Consider the following 12,207-nt stretch of genomic DNA (forward strand, 5'->3'; position numbering starts at 1 on the left):
ACAGTTGATGTTTTAAAACTTAATATTTTGGAGTTGATGACAATAAGAGTTCTTGTTTTTGTAAATGTAGGAGACAGAGGAGACAAATCCGTCCCAGGATGCATCTGTGGATCTAGAGATGGATGAGCTGAATCAACATGAATGCATGGCAGCCATGACTGCTCTTATTGGACACATGCAAAGGAACAACATAACCCCTAAAGTTGAACAGGTCAGTGCCGTTAACAGAGCTTTAATTTATCTGTAAAGAATCATTACCGTCAAGTGTGAAAAATATAATTGAATTAAAATGGATTTAAGTTTTATTCTATTGCATTATTTTTTTTACAAAGATGATCATAATTATAAATAACTTACTACAAAAGAAAAAAAAAATCTGCCAACAAAACAAAAACTAATAAATACAAACAAAAGAAAAATGAATAAAATAAACAAAATGAAGGAAAACTAACTAAAAACATAAGAAAATTATGAACAAAATGAACAAAATAATCAACAAAATCAAGAAGAATTAATAAAATGCACTAAAAAATTAACAAAATTTTCAATAAAATAACAAAACTAGGAAAAAAAATGAACAAAATCAACAAAAATTTCTAAAATATACTACATTAAAAAATAGGAAAAATAAGCTGCTGACATATTATATTATGTTACATAATATTGTGGTGTGGTGTGATATGTTAATCTTACTCTGTTATGACTGAACTAAAAACAGATCAATGATAAAATGAAAATCACTACATTTCTGAGCTCAGAGTGATGCTTAAGACCTGACAGTACAGAAAATGTAAACTTGTATATAGTTAAAAAAAAAACTGCACAGATTAATCAATTATTAATGTAACAGTGGTGGACAGATAGTTGATGTACTGAGTGATCATTGCAGTGTGAGTTGGAACTTTTCTGTGTAAGTTGTTTTTTTTCTCATAAAACAGGGAAACGTTCCAAACGATCTTCCTCTGTGGATGAAGTTTCTACATGGAAAACTGTCGAACCCGGCCACTCCTCTGAATATCCGACTCTTCATCTCAAAGCTGGTCATCAACTCAGAGGAGGTGAAGGACTTCCTCCTGTCCAGACATCTGTCCACTCCTGACTTTATGTTCACGTCCTCTTTGTGAATTCATTCTCCTGTTGTCATCCCGTCCTTCCAGGTTTTCCGGCCATATGCCAAACACTGGCTCGGTCCTCTCCTGCAGCTCGTCGTCTCTGGAAACAACGGAGGAGATGGGATCCATTTCATGGTGGTGGATGTGGTGGTCACAGTGCTGTCCTGGACGAGCCTTGCCAGCCCCAAGGTTACTGAAAACAGAAAACATAACACAAGTTTATCAGTTTACTGCAGAAATACCAGATATCCATAGGTCTGTTCTACTATAAGTGAACAGTAGATGTCTCTGAGGAGAAAAGGTAATAAAAGTTTATGTACATGAGTTTTATTCACATTAAATTTAGTAACCTTTATTCATTTCAAGTGATTTCATTGTAATAAAATAGTCTCACATGTTCAACAATAGTTGATTTTAGTAAAGCAATCAAAAGAAACATGGCATTATAGTGAATAAAATGTTGAATATCTCTGAATTTAGCTGATTTGTACAGAGTATAGGTTTATGCAGATGCAGTAGATTCATGGGGTTTGGGGTTTTTGACATCATTTGACTAAAACCTGCTCATTTTCACACAATATTTGACTACTATCTTCACAATATTTATTAGTAAAAAGCATATATTTTGCAGATTTTCACATTGCAAGCAGACATAATGATGAAAAAACTGTAAAAATTATGAAATTTGAATGATTATTGATGAGGTAATCAGGATGTTCTGGAGTATTTCTGCATAATTTCTTGTGACATTGTAGGGCTTCAGCTAATGGTTATTTTAATTGTCCACTTTATTCTTGATTAATTCAGTAGCTGTTTGAATTTTTCTATAAAATGTGAAATGTGTGAAATACGCATTTTGTCTCCTCTAGTCTACTTCTTTCTACTTGGCATTTTTGTTCTGATTCACTATTAAATCAAACAACATAAGCACTAAATGTAACAAAATGATCAAAAAAGGACGAACAATGAAATGAACTGAAAAGCATTCAATGACCATTTCGACAAAAGACTAACAAAACAATCCACCTACAACGATTTTTATGCGACTTTGTGCAGGGATTTTAACTGAGTAGAAAAAATACTTGGGTGCTAGTGTGATATTGGTAAGAAAACCTGCTTGTCTGCTGTAATGTATTCTAAAACATATAACACACACTTTCTATTTAGATATTTGATGGTACATGTTCTATCTTGACTGTTTTTTGTCGTCAGGGTAACCCACGGGACGAGGTGCTTGCCAACCGGCTGCTAGAGTTTCTGATGAAACATAGTTTTCACTCAAAGAGGGCCGTTTTCCGCCACAACCTGGAGATCATTCGTACTCTGGTTGAATGCTGGAAAGACTGTCTGCATGTGCCTTATAGGTAGAACATTAATGCGCCTTTTCATCTGTAAATGTACATTTGAAACAAGTTGATGCCCAGTTTTACATTGAAAAAAAATCCACAGTAAGTGGTCATCAGTAGCTGGGTTCAGTGTTGTTTTCAGGATGTTTAATGCAAAATGATTTGAAATTTGCTATTTTGTGATTCTGTGTTTTATTTATATTGTCATGTAAATTGCATGATGTTTATATGTGTATATACAGTACTGTGCAAAAGTCATATTCCACCTTTATGTTTGTCATTTTGCAGGGTTGAAATGAACATACATATTTATTTCTTATTGTATTTTCTTCAGATACAACAAGAAAATACAGGAAATATGTGCACAGCCTTAAAAGACACAACTAAAGAGGATGCAAAGGTTAAAGTCAGTATTTAGTGTGACCTCTGACCCCATGACAAGAAACAGCATAAACAATTAGAAACATCTGACACGTATCGAATGAAACCTGGTATAAAACATCAGAAAATTAATGCAATAAATCTCATATTGTCTGAAGAAAAGGGTTAAAGACATGTTAAGTGCCAATGGAGGTCACACTTTGGTTTATAGAAGCTGTTTTTAACCTGAAGCCTTTGTTTGTCCTGCTGTACATACTTCACACATATATGTAAGAAAAATCCATATGTGTAGTTATTAAACTTTACCAAACCAACAAACCTAATATTAGACTAGGACTTTTACACAGGACTGTGTGTGTGGTTTCAACTGTTTCAACCTTTTTAAACAATGCTACTGCCTCAGGTAGTCTTACCTGAACAAATAAGGTTAAATAAATAAAACAACAAAATGAACATGATATTGTACATTCATTGCTTTATGTCTTGTGTTGCTCTTCTAGTTTGATATATGAACGATTCTGTGGCACAGACTCGAATAGTAAAGACAACTCTGTTGGACTTCAGCTGCTGGGAATCATCCTCGCCAACAATCTACCCGCCTATGACACCTCATGTGGAATAGAATATGAGAGGTAAGACGCCGCACAACCTGCTATATGCCACAGTTTTACTTTATAACTTAAACTATTGTTGTAATCAGCTGACTTAGACATGTGAGATGACTGCTATTGTATTGTTTCTGTGTGTTTTCAGGTACATCCAGTCTCTCACCAACAACGTGTCGTTTGTAAGGTATAAAGAGGTCTATGCAGCTGCGGCTGAAATCATTGGCCTCGTCCTGAAGAATATGACTGAAAAGGATGATGTATGAGACTTAAGTTGAATTTCGTATCTGTGTTGTATTTCACACACTATATGGACAAAAATCTTCAGATACAACTAACCATCTACTTTCTTCACATCTCACTTAGGAAGAAAAATCTCCCATTACACTTTAAAGAAATATTGATGTTTATAAACTATGTGGACAAAAATATTGGGACACATCATGTCTACAGCTGTAAGATGTCCTGTTCATGCTGATTTGAGATATAAACATAAATATTTCCTTAAAGTTTAATGGGAGATTTTTCTTCCTAAGTGAGATGTGAAGAAAATAGATGGTTAGTTGTGGTAGAAAATTATTATTTACAGTCAGAGCATGAAAAATATTTTAGAAATTCAAAGAACATTTAAAATCATAGTCATGGATTTAAAAAAAAAACTAAATCAATGTTGAGAGAAATTAAGTAAAAACCATCTCTGAGGCATTTTGGAAGCAAAGATAATAACAAACCAAATGTAATACAATAATATTTATCCAGACCCCTGTTAGAAAAGAAACACCTGAGTTCAACGTGTCCACATACTTTTGTCTATATAGTGTATGTTCAGTGTCAGGTTTTTATCTGAATGAATGTCACACATACTTTTCAAAATTTTAATTGTATTTTCAGCATCACCATCAGAAGCTTCTCGATCTTACTGTGACTAAGATAAAAAATCTGAAGGATAAAAACCTGGATGACAAGTTCATTATCTGCTTGAACAAAGTCTCTAAACACTTTCCTCCATTCATGGACCGGTGAGTTTTAGTTTGAGAACATGTCCTGTGATGCGGACACGATTACGAGCTTGTAAAACCACCTCTTAGTGACTGCTTTAATCTTTCCTTTCAGGTTTGTCATCTTTGTGTTCGACCTCTTGCCGAAGCTCCACGGCATCTTAAAAACGAATTGTTTGGAGTGTGTGTTGAGTCGAGCAGACGTCATCCCTGACATCTTCCTACAGCTGAATACCAAAGGTTTCATTCAGATGATGGGTCACAGGTACGTCACTTATTTTTGTAGGTCTGTAGCAGTTGTATTTGGGTCATATCCAGGGCTGTCACCGTTTCATTGTGTGTACGCCTTATGAAGAAGAAGAGCCGTTTATTCACAAAGAATTTGACAGTATTACAAAATGTAATTTTAGTCATGCTTCTACACTTACCTATTATTTTATTCATATATTCCAGTGCTTTTATGAAGCTAAGGCTTTGTTAAACTATTTCAAGAACCAAAACACTTCCACATGAGTGAAGGTGTGTTTTCATAAGAGATTGAACATTTTCACAAATCAGACTTCAGATTTTCAACATTTAGGCTAAATTATTTCTTTATACAGTGCTGTTTGTGTGTGTGTGTGTGTGTGTGTGTGTGTGTGTGGGGGGGGGGTCTTTTAATTTGTCTGATTTTAGATTTATTCTTGACTGTTCTTATAATTTATGCATCTATTTTACTCTGAGTACTTTACAGAACATAAAAACTAATTTTGTTGCACTGTACAGTGGTATTTTGCAATGAAAATAAAACTTATTCTATTCTATTCTATTCTGTTCTAGAGTAAAAATGGTGGCAGTATACATAAAGCTGAGATTCCTAAAAAAAATAATGTAAAACACTTGGTTATTGTGTTATTTGCAAATACCTTAAAAGGTGAATTTAAGAAAGTATTTCAAAATAAAAAAAAAAATACCCTGACACCTGAGTGTGTCAATAACCACAATTACATTGTAGTTTTGTTGTTTTATGGTTTTTTACCCTCAGCCCTCGCCACAGGGTATTGTCATCAGTTCGTCGTCCGTCTGTCTTTCCGTCTTTCCATCTTTCCGTCCGTATGTGCAAAAACTTTGGTGTGCATCAGTAGTTCTCAACCAGGGGGGCAGCAGATCGTCAGTGATAAGGAAACCCTGGCGTGGACTAAAAGCCAAGGGTTTTCAGGTATGGGCATGTTATGTTGTAGTCATGTTCCTGTGTTTTAACTGTGACCCAGGGATGAAGTGAGGCAGAGAGTGTGTCTGGACATCATCTATAAGATAATCAGCCTCCTGACTCCGGTACAGCTTCAGGAACTCATGGGCGCTGTGACGGCGTTCGTTTCCCATCCTTCACCGGTTTGCAGAGAGAGAATGTACGACATTCTCATGTGGATCCTCGACAACTACAGGTAAGTCTGTGAATCTATGTATGTTCTTTATTTACATGATTTCTGTCAAAAGTCATATAATGTAACACTAACTGCCCCAAGAGCTACAGTGACTATTTGATTAATCAGTTAGTTAACAGCCAAATAAATTAAATCCACTGCATTCAAAACTGACTTAAGTAATTTCAAGTTCTAGTTCAGAGAGTTGTTAGGATGTTGAACATCAGTCTTATTCAGTCTTAGAAATCTGGAAATATTCACCTGATAATTTATTAATTTTCAGATTTTTTTTTTTTCTGTTGGTTGAATATTTTGTTCATTTTTTTTTATCCATTATTTTCATTTGGTTATTTTTCATGAACAGAGGCTTTTACAACTTCAAATCAGACAGAATAAGGACAATCTGTGTTTTTATTAAACTTTCTTGTACTTTTTATTTTCAACAGCAGAAGTAAATGTCAAATAGTGCAAAGCAGGTGTGAAAAGACAAAATATTCTGATTGAGACTTGTTCATTGTGAATATTTGTAATTTTTCATCATTTTCAGATGTTTTACAAACTGAATAAAAAGGAAATATGAAACTGATTTAATCAAGAAAGTTAGAGATGAATGCCACAACATCATTTATCTTATTAATAATTGCTCTGAGGCTTGTGTCACTTAAATCAAATCAACATATGCCAAAATGCTTCTATAACAAATGTAACTTTTTACATGTACATTAGTTTTTTGGGCTGAATTATCCGTGTATAGAATTATACTGTCATACGGTTCTTTTTCCACCAGTGACCAAGAAACAATGGAAGACAACGTATCCGTAGAAGTTTTAAACACAGCTAAAGAAACGCTGCTTCAGGGATTGTCTGAAGAAAACCAAGGTCTTCAGTAAGTCAACAATGTTTACATACAGGAAAAACACCATTAACGTGTAAAATGAACATATTCCTTTGTTCCAGAAACTGTTGTGAATATTTCTCCTGAATAGTTAAATTTTTTTGTCATTTGGAAAATGTATTCATTACGGGAAGTAATGCAGTGAAATAATGCAAAGAGTGTGCATTAGTGTTTAAGTATATCAGTACTAATGTGTTATTTAAGAGTTTAGAATCACTATTTGGTGTAGTTTGCCTTAGTCTTACAATATTTCACATTGCTTTTGGAGTATTTTATGTCACTCATGGTACAAAAATGCATGCAGATTGATTTGTAATTTATACTTTAGGTCATCCATCCTTATATTGATCTGACCTGAATCTTATTTAAAAGAATGAGGGGAAATGCTACAATGGTGTCTAAAAATATATAGCGGGATCATAATGTTTTCCAGACCTTTGTTAGATAAATATATTTCCATGTGACACTTGAAGCTGTAATTTAATTATTGAAAAAATAGTAATTTGTCAGTTTATCCTGTTTAACCCTGAGCCATTTCCAGTCAGAAGTTAGTTAGTATTAGCTTAGCGGTGCAAAATTTTCTGACAGTTGGTTTTGTTGAGCTTTTAGCTGATGTTCTGGTTACGTGAATGTATGATATGTGTATATCACAACAAGCATTCCATAGCATTACTGTAGCAACAGACAAACTTAAGAGGTTATCGGTTCAGGAGTTTCATTATGTTATTGGCCAGATTTTATGTCATTGGCTTATTGTATTTTAAAAATGGCAAACTGATTATGTTATCAGCTGTTATTACATTATCAGCTGTTATTATATTACTGGCTTCTACAAGGCTACAAAAGGAATTATGTCCAGTAATACTGAAAGTATAATCTGATTTTATTTTCATTCCACTTCTTTTTTTCCCTTTTCTATCACAATGGTATCATGTATATTTGACATATATTTTAATTTTATGGATCGCATTTATGTCTTTCAGGAAAATATATTGTCACTGTACAATATGCTCTTCTATTCCTGGTTGTTATGAGTGAAATTACATCTCCACCTCTTACCCTTTAAGGCTTTATGTGCATAATTTCTGGAGCCAGGAGAAGCGCCTTCCCACTGCCACCTTTGAGCGAATGCTGATGGTGCTACGTTCTTTGTACACCCGTCAAATAGAAAGGTGTTTCTTGAGTTTGGCGACCAACCTGCTGCTGGAAATGACGAGCCAGAGTCCTGACTTTAAACGGAACATGTTCGAGTATCCACTGTCAGAATGCACCTTCCAGGTCAGTGGATTAAAAATGAAGAAAAATATGTATATTCTGAGATAATGCACTAAAAATGAGGTCTTTATTTGTGTATTGGGATCAATAATCTCTTCTTTTCAGGACTATGTGATTGATTCCAACTGGCGCTTCAGGAGCACAGTAATGACCCCCATGTTTGTTGAGACCCAAAGCTCACAAAGCCCTGAAAGCGTGGTCGCATCCCAGTCTGGATCCATGAAGGGAAGACTCAGAGCTACCCAGACTTCCTTAGAGTTTAGCCAAACCCAGACCACCGGTACTGCAGTGATTTAACATCCTACTCAAACCATACAGTGTATTAAACCTCTGCAGACATTTCAGCAAATTAATTTTTACCTTTTTTTTCCCCAGGTCGACGTTCAGCCTATAACTGGCTGACCGGCAGCAGCGTGGACACTCTTGCAGAATACACACTCGGCTCTGAATCCATGTCTTCGTTGTTGGCGTTTGATAAAAAAGAGAGACAAGCTCCAGCCAGACGACCAGTAGGAGAAGGTTTTGGCCTAAGGCGTCTCACTGCATCTACAGATGAGGTGGACAGTCGCACTAGAGGTATGAGACAGAAGATAATTTAGGCAAGACAGGTTTATTTGTAAAGCACATTTCATGTACGAAACAACTAAAAGGGCCTTACATAAAACATTAAAAACATGACAGTGAAGTATGAAAGAAAAAATTATTTATAGATATTGAATTGCAGAGGCCCCAAAATGGATCCTTGAGGAACTCCACAAATCATGTGTTTGTTCAGATTTGTAGTTACCTATACATACAAATTAGTCCCTGTCGAACCAGTTTAGTACTGTGGGGATAATATTCAGAATCAGCTTTATTGGTCAAATATATCAACACATAGGAATTTGGCTTCGTTTTTTCTTCTCTGCTCACAACATACAATTAAAACATAAAGCCAAACACACTTAAACATAGGCCTAACATAAACAAACATTCGACTAGAGACAAAGACAACAATGGGTTGCGAACAGTTAAGATAAATATGAATAACTGGTAACTGTGTACAGAGAACCGGTCTATTAAAATATATGTTTATGTATATATATTTACAGGGAGATATATTGTTATATATACAGAATGCAAATTAGAGTAGTGAGTAGATGTGTGCAGGTCTATAAAAAAAATATATGTTTATGTATATATTATTTACAGTGGATCTATGTCATATAGAGTTTCATACAGAGTGCAATATGAGTTTATGAGTGGGTGAATTGGAGTCAGGGGGGTACTGACACTTATTGATAATTTAATCAGTTATCTGCCTGTCTCTGTTGTAATCTCTACTCTGAAAACCATTTGCTTCTTTATTTCAACAGCACAAAATGAACAACGTAATAACATCCTGAGATTAAGGCGTAGGTTTCTCAAGGACCAGGAGAAAGTCAGCTTGAGATATGCACAAAAAGAGATACAGCAGCAAAAGCAGAAGAGGGTATGGGACACACCTGGATTTAATAAGAGTAGTCGTTCCGTAGTCAGTGAGTGATTGTGTGGTGGTTGTGTTATCGAACAGGAAGAAAAAGCTGATCGAAGGCTGCGAAAGGAGGCCCAGGTGACTCTGTATCGTAATTACAGAGTGGGAGATTTTCCAGATGTCCAGATCCCGTACAGCAGCCTCATCGCCCCGCTACAAGCCCTCGCCCAGGTAGGACCAACACTGCTGTGTGAATACGCAGTTTCAATCAACTATATCACAGGTGTTAAACATACGACCCGTAGGCCAAAACCAGCCCGCCAAAGGGTCCATTTTGGCCTGTGGGATTAATTTGTGAAATGCAAAAATTACACTGAACATATTAACAATTACTTTAGTTCAGGGGCCACATTCAGCCCAATACGATCTCAAGTAGGTTGGATCAGTAAAATAATAAAATTGCATCTTGACAGTGTTTGCATTTACGAACTATCCTTTCACAAAACAGTGAATAACCCGAACGAAAATGAACAAACTGAAATGTCTTAAGAGAAGTAAGTGAAATTTTAACAATATCCTGCCTGTTTATAAATGTTTTCTGTCTTTGTAGATCCACTGTGATCTGTAAGTTTTAATGCATATGTAAAAATAAGCTGAGGCATGTTATTATTAAAATTGCACTCATTTTTCTTTATAAATTTCACTTTTTTCATGGTTGTTCATGTTATTCACATTTTTTTTAAAGATAGTCTGTAGATGTAAAGGTTTTCATAATGTAAGTTTACTTTTTTCACTCTAAAACATATAGAAAAGTTTGGTGTTAACATTATTTATATATTATTATGTTGTTATTTTGCTGGTCCGACCCTTTTCAGATCATATTGAGAGGATGTGGCCCCTGAACTAAAATGACTTTGACACCCCTGAGCTACATCATAACTATATTAAATGCAATATATGATTTATTGCTCTTTTTTTGCATTTATTCCTTGCAGAAAGATCCGATTTTAGCCAAACAACTGTTCAGCTCCCTGTTTGCTGGTATCCTCCAAGAAGTGGAAAAGCACAAATCAGCCGAGGAGAGGCAGAAGATTAAAGAGGAGCTGAGATGCAACATGAACACATTCCTCAACAAGAGTACAATCTGCTACCCTCCGTTCATAGCATGTGTGCAGGTGTGGAAAATAAGACCAGAAATTGAAATGTACCACGCAAGTGCTTATTGCTGTTATTTTTTAAATTTATTTAACCCTTAAAAACCTAGTGCTACTTTTATAGCAGTTCCCAAATGTTTTCTTCTCTCAATTTAACCTTTCTTAAGCAATTTATCACCATCTATGATAATATTATCTTCTGTATTTTTTGTTTTGTTTTGGGGTTTTTGTGAAAATCAGGTATTTTCCTATATTTAATTTACTGATCTTGTGATGTTCATGAAAGCTCAGATTAAAGTTAAGGAATATTATATCAAAAACAGAGAAAACTAAAGAAAAAGTGACTTTTTTAGCAAAATATATCAATAACTGAACATAAAAACAAGTGTTTCCATCCACTGCCATTTATCAAACAACATAGGTTTTACAGGTGAATCCGTGTTGTAGAAGATGACGAAGTTTCCACGGTAACTATGGAGCCTCTGAACATCCAAATGGGTCATATCTGATGACCATGAAAAGTTGACAAACTGGATTTTACTCCAATTATTTACATAGGATTAATGAATCAACAGGTATGAAACATTTTAGATCAGTAGATGCTTTTGGTCTGTGGTGGATGTTTGGGTCTTTAAGGGTTAACAAGGAAAATCCCATCCCTGTTTTACAAGTGTGTCCTGGCCAAAATAGGCAGCAGCAAATACAATTCACAGTTAAAAGATTACAGTTAAAATACTTATATTACAGGCTCATTTAGCAACAGCTAGTCAACAAAAATAACGTTTACATGCAGATTTAGAAAAACAAGTGCAAGTTATGGAGTCGAAGAACCCTGTTTGGACATAAAAGCATTCAAAGAAATGAATTCATTTTGTTTCCAGTCTTTCTGCATAAGGTGCAGAGTAAACAAACAAACTTTAACCTAGTTTTGTACAGGTGTATGGACCAGAAAGCAACACACGATCATTTGTATCATTTGTTATAATGTTTTTAAGTGAAGCTGTCGGTTGTTTTGTCAGGACATGTGCTACCAGCATAAGGATATGCTGCAGCTCAACCCTGCAGACGTCAGCTCCACCTGCCTGGTGAGTCTGCAGCAGCCATCGGGCATCCTGCTGCTGGAGGACGGCCTGCTGCATGTTGGACCGCAAAGCGAACCGCCTGCCAAACGGTCACGAGGGCGCAAAGAGATCCCCCCCGACACCAATAAATGGATCCACCTCGCAAGGTGTGTGTGTGTGTGTGTGTGTGTGTGTGTGTGTGTGGACTGAATCAGTAATGGATTCAGTGTTATGTGATATGAGCGCGTCAAAAAAAACAACAACTATACAAATATAATCCCTTGTTATTATATTACTATGTGTTTGTCCTTTGGTCTTCAGGCTTTACAGATCATTAGAGGACTATGATGTTGTACGTGGAATCTTTGGGGGTAAAGTTGGAACCAAATCCATCACTTGTGCTGCTCTTCAAGCTGAAGCCTACACTGACTATGCAGAAGCCGTGAAACTTTACAATGAGGTACTGAGAACGGAGAATTACCCCATTTATATATTTAGTACCTCCAAGATGAGCATGAAAACAA

The 12,207-nt window shown here is 35.6% G+C and overlaps 1 protein-coding gene across 1 annotated transcript in view; it reads left to right on the forward strand.

Annotated features, from left to right (window-relative positions):
* prkdc (protein kinase, DNA-activated, catalytic subunit) overlaps positions 1 to 12,207 on the forward strand; it is a 68,227-nt gene that overhangs the window by 34,525 nt on the left and 21,495 nt on the right. The window contains exons 47-64 of the mRNA XM_030123562.1: positions 71 to 211; positions 939 to 1,058; positions 1,158 to 1,301; positions 2,325 to 2,476; positions 3,340 to 3,471; positions 3,593 to 3,704; positions 4,336 to 4,463; positions 4,558 to 4,707; positions 5,693 to 5,866; positions 6,633 to 6,731; positions 7,808 to 8,018; positions 8,121 to 8,295; positions 8,391 to 8,591; positions 9,371 to 9,486; positions 9,568 to 9,699; positions 10,464 to 10,643; positions 11,642 to 11,850; positions 12,005 to 12,143. Coding sequence (XP_029979422.1) covers positions 71 to 211; positions 939 to 1,058; positions 1,158 to 1,301; positions 2,325 to 2,476; positions 3,340 to 3,471; positions 3,593 to 3,704; positions 4,336 to 4,463; positions 4,558 to 4,707; positions 5,693 to 5,866; positions 6,633 to 6,731; positions 7,808 to 8,018; positions 8,121 to 8,295; positions 8,391 to 8,591; positions 9,371 to 9,486; positions 9,568 to 9,699; positions 10,464 to 10,643; positions 11,642 to 11,850; positions 12,005 to 12,143 — 2,715 coding nt within the window. The remainder of the gene's footprint in view (positions 1 to 70; positions 212 to 938; positions 1,059 to 1,157; positions 1,302 to 2,324; positions 2,477 to 3,339; positions 3,472 to 3,592; positions 3,705 to 4,335; positions 4,464 to 4,557; positions 4,708 to 5,692; positions 5,867 to 6,632; positions 6,732 to 7,807; positions 8,019 to 8,120; positions 8,296 to 8,390; positions 8,592 to 9,370; positions 9,487 to 9,567; positions 9,700 to 10,463; positions 10,644 to 11,641; positions 11,851 to 12,004; positions 12,144 to 12,207) is intronic.

Source organism: Sphaeramia orbicularis, chromosome 20, assembly GCF_902148855.1.
Source record: "Sphaeramia orbicularis chromosome 20, fSphaOr1.1, whole genome shotgun sequence".
NCBI lineage: Eukaryota > Metazoa > Chordata > Actinopteri > Kurtiformes > Apogonidae > Sphaeramia > Sphaeramia orbicularis.